General features: G+C 38.7%; 1 protein-coding gene across 2 annotated transcripts in view; it reads right to left on the reverse strand.

Moving 5' to 3' along the window:
* Positions 1-1,674: 1,674 nt before the first annotated feature.
* The window catches only part of LOC122061354 (NADH dehydrogenase [ubiquinone] flavoprotein 2, mitochondrial-like), a 2,950-nt gene continuing 1,249 nt past the window's right edge, over positions 1,675-3,375 (reverse strand). The window contains exons 2-7 of one of the 2 annotated variants that reach the window (XM_042624593.1): positions 3,021-3,098; positions 2,764-2,869; positions 2,583-2,629; positions 2,298-2,375; positions 2,132-2,197; positions 1,675-2,035 (exon numbers count right to left, since the gene is read on the reverse strand). In XM_042624593.1, coding sequence (XP_042480527.1) covers positions 1,928-2,035; positions 2,132-2,197; positions 2,298-2,375; positions 2,583-2,629; positions 2,764-2,869; positions 3,021-3,038 — 423 coding nt within the window. In that variant the 5' untranslated portion in view covers positions 3,039-3,098 and the 3' untranslated portion in view covers positions 1,675-1,927. Of the gene's footprint in view, positions 2,036-2,131; positions 2,198-2,297; positions 2,376-2,582; positions 2,630-2,763; positions 2,870-3,020; positions 3,370-3,375 lie in introns of those variants that run through there. The other variant, XM_042624592.1, reaches the window with a different exon arrangement.

Here is a 3,375-nt window from a genome sequence, read left to right on the forward strand (position 1 = left end):
CCCCCCCCCCCTTTTGACTATCAAACCCATTTTAGAGGATATTTTGCATTTGAAATCCTCTTTTGAATCTTGTATTTTTTATTTTCATTCCTAAGGAGCTAAATAGTTTAGCTGATTCTCTAGCAAGGAGGGCTCTGTCTATGACGGGGCATGACAATTTGATCCATTTCCGATCCTTGGATCCAAGATCAATGTTTGGTGTCCTTGCATCTTTCCCGTTCTTCTGAATAAATCTATTTTTACCCAAAAAAAAAAAGAATTACCAAGAAGAAGAAAGAGAATATATAAGGACCACAAGGGCAAAAAGGAAACAAACCAAACAAACAACACAAACAACAGTACTCTAACGGAGAGGTCTGAAGAAGAGACAGGCAGATCCAGGGAAACAATAGTGAGTATGTTGCTTGAGGAATCCTCAACATGAGAGTGCGAAAGCATAGCAAGTTTGGAACTGACATCAAAGAAAATGGTCTTCCACATCTTATTAAAAAACAAGAGTTGGTAGTCTACCTTTGAAGATGCGTTCCATTTAGCTATGGTTGATGGTGGCGCAAAATGCAAGCTTGCCCGCTGTGTCTCTAATTATATTTCCTCCAATCGTTATAACAAGCCAAATCCATTCTCTATGGAGGAGGAAAATCCTTCTTCCAGCCGGCCAATAATATCTAAGGACTCTCTTCTGCAAAAGATAAAGGTGGTACCATGCTAACTTATAGGGCCAACGAAAGTACGATTAACCAAATTATCAATTTGTATGTATCTAACACGGATAACATTTTGATTTGTGTATCATAACTAGATCTACAAGCTTCTTAACCAGGAAAACTGAAATCTAAGGAAATCTATACTCCCTCACCCTGTCACAATCCCCCTTTTGGCATTTCTATCCAATTCTGGCTGATTCTTTCCAACTCCTGGCTGATCCAGATTCATGATGGCCAATCTTGCTGCTGAATCTTGGATTTCAAATTCTCACTAATTTTGGTTCATACAGTTTATAAATATGCCAGTGACAAGGACAGGGCTAAAAAATCACCCTTAGGTTTTTTTGTGCCAATATCTTGCAATGTCTTGTATTAATCAAGTCTTGCATTTCAGAGCTGTAACAGCTGTTGCAATTAGCTCCGAGGAATTCTCGAATAAGTATTGCAAGCGCGATGATTACGAGTCGCAGACGTTACTGTTTGGACTGACTGTAAAGATGCTATTACCCTTTCCAGAACAGAGCAAAGCAATTTGGCCATGGGAGATGCTTGGTTTTTTGTTGGATCATAATGTATGATAAACAATGTACAGTGATTGTAGCTCACCAGTTAGCCGTAAAGGCTAGCACTGATTGGTCATGTAATTATATTTTAACCTCCCTTCTTCTCCCTTAGTTTCTTAATGAATTTTTATTCTTGACCTCCCCCAAAAAAAATGATTGGGATTAACTTAAACCCCAACTACTTTCCTGCTCTTGCTACTAACAAACTCCTGTCGCCAGATTGAGAGCTCTTTAAACAAAGAGAGTACCACACATCCTTTTCCCCAAAGGATTTCCACATAACATGGAGCAACATTTCTTTACTGCAGAAATTTTGAACTCATGAACAATTCATGAATCAATGGTGGGTCATTCAACGGTGACGATATTGGATTATCTGGTACATGTGGATGAATGAACTTTGGGAATTTTAAAGGAAACTTGAATATGTTGATTGCTAACCCAAAATCATGCAGGCAGATACTCAAATAGTTGAACAAATAACAGTTACAAAGCCTCTGATGAAGGGAGGCTAATCAAATATCCAATTTTTGCATTATTAGAAAAAGGGTGTACCCAATGCATCTGGGACGGTCATAATGTACGCAGCTTTACCCCCAATTTGCGGAGAGGCTGTTTCCCAATTTTTGCATCAATGGAACAATATTTTCTATTTTAAATTTAGCATGCGTCAAGGTCCCGACATGGGGGAGGCTTTGGCTCACTAAGCAAAGTTGTGTTCCCTCCTTCAGGTCCACTCATTATACGCTTAGGGTTCTGCGTGCCAACCTACAATATAGAACAGATATTAAAAAGCAATATTTAGATCCTACCTAATCATGTAGCAGGATAATGGAATCAATGAACCATGCTCAATAGCCATACCGGTGGTTTTGCCCCCCTTCTCAACATCTCAACAATCTCAACCACGCGCTTTCGAGTAACATCCTCCTGAATCAACAAAAGAGAAAACAGGTATAAATTCCCAAGTTCATTCAATGGATACCTCAAAACACCAAAATATGAGACGGGGGGGCAAAAATGTACACACATGGTAATTGTATGTGTATCCTTCTGAGCCCTTGGAGTAGTCAGCCACCGTAATCATTGGAGCATTTACACAACAACCCTGCAGAAAACTGCAAGAGTCACATCCAACTATACATTGACCTTTACGGGACAGATTAATCAGGTCTAATGCTTAAACATGTAACATGTTTATCTCTCGACTACCATCTAGTCTTCCTTAAAAAAAGAGCAACTGATAGTTTGTCTCAGATGCTAGAAATTGAAAACCTAAAATGAGGTTTCCAAATACTTTAGAGGAGATTCTCACCATGCATTCCATTTCCCCAACAGAAAACATGCCATCCTTTGTTACCTCTGCACAAAATCAAAATAACAGACATTAACCACTGAGAATGTCTCTTCACAATCCAATTCTAGGTCCAGTTCAAGAGGCAATATCAGCAATTTTGGGAACACAAGAGAAACAAAACATGTCTCGTCAAACTCACCATTGCGCTTCACTCCGAGGTGATTTAGTAAAGCCTCTTCTATTTCACGAGAACCACGTATCATACAAGGTGTTGTGCCACAGACCAAAAGGTGATATTTGCCAGCCTAAAAGTCCATTGCAAAATTTGCACAGTATTAATATCCAGGTTCATGGATAGCCTTCACTTATATTTGTACAAGACAAGAGAATTAAAAATCTAAGGAAGAAGGGAAGAAATAATAAAGTAAAAGAAAACTGATCTAAAGTACTACACACCTTTGTCTGATTGAACATTGAATAAAATGTCGCAACTTCATATACACGAATTGGAGCAACCTCTATAATCTTAGCCACCTGGACCCACCCGTAATAGCTCAAATTAACACAAGTAATGTAAGTCTCAGGCTGATTTCAAGGGGATAAAATTGCAAGTGTGAGGAATGAGGATGGAACTTCAGGTCATGGTGGGTCAACCCATAGATAAAAGATATCCCGACAAGTAAAAGTTAGGCTTGGACACATAATTCATCAAATAAATGGGAAAACAGGACCACTGCAAGAAATAAGTAAAACCATATTCATTAAATAGGATGGGGAAAAAGGTGCCCAAAAGTTAACTTTTACTTCTTTT

This window comes from Macadamia integrifolia, chromosome 14 (genome assembly GCF_013358625.1).
Source record: "Macadamia integrifolia cultivar HAES 741 chromosome 14, SCU_Mint_v3, whole genome shotgun sequence".
NCBI classification, from domain to species: domain Eukaryota; kingdom Viridiplantae; phylum Streptophyta; class Magnoliopsida; order Proteales; family Proteaceae; genus Macadamia; species Macadamia integrifolia.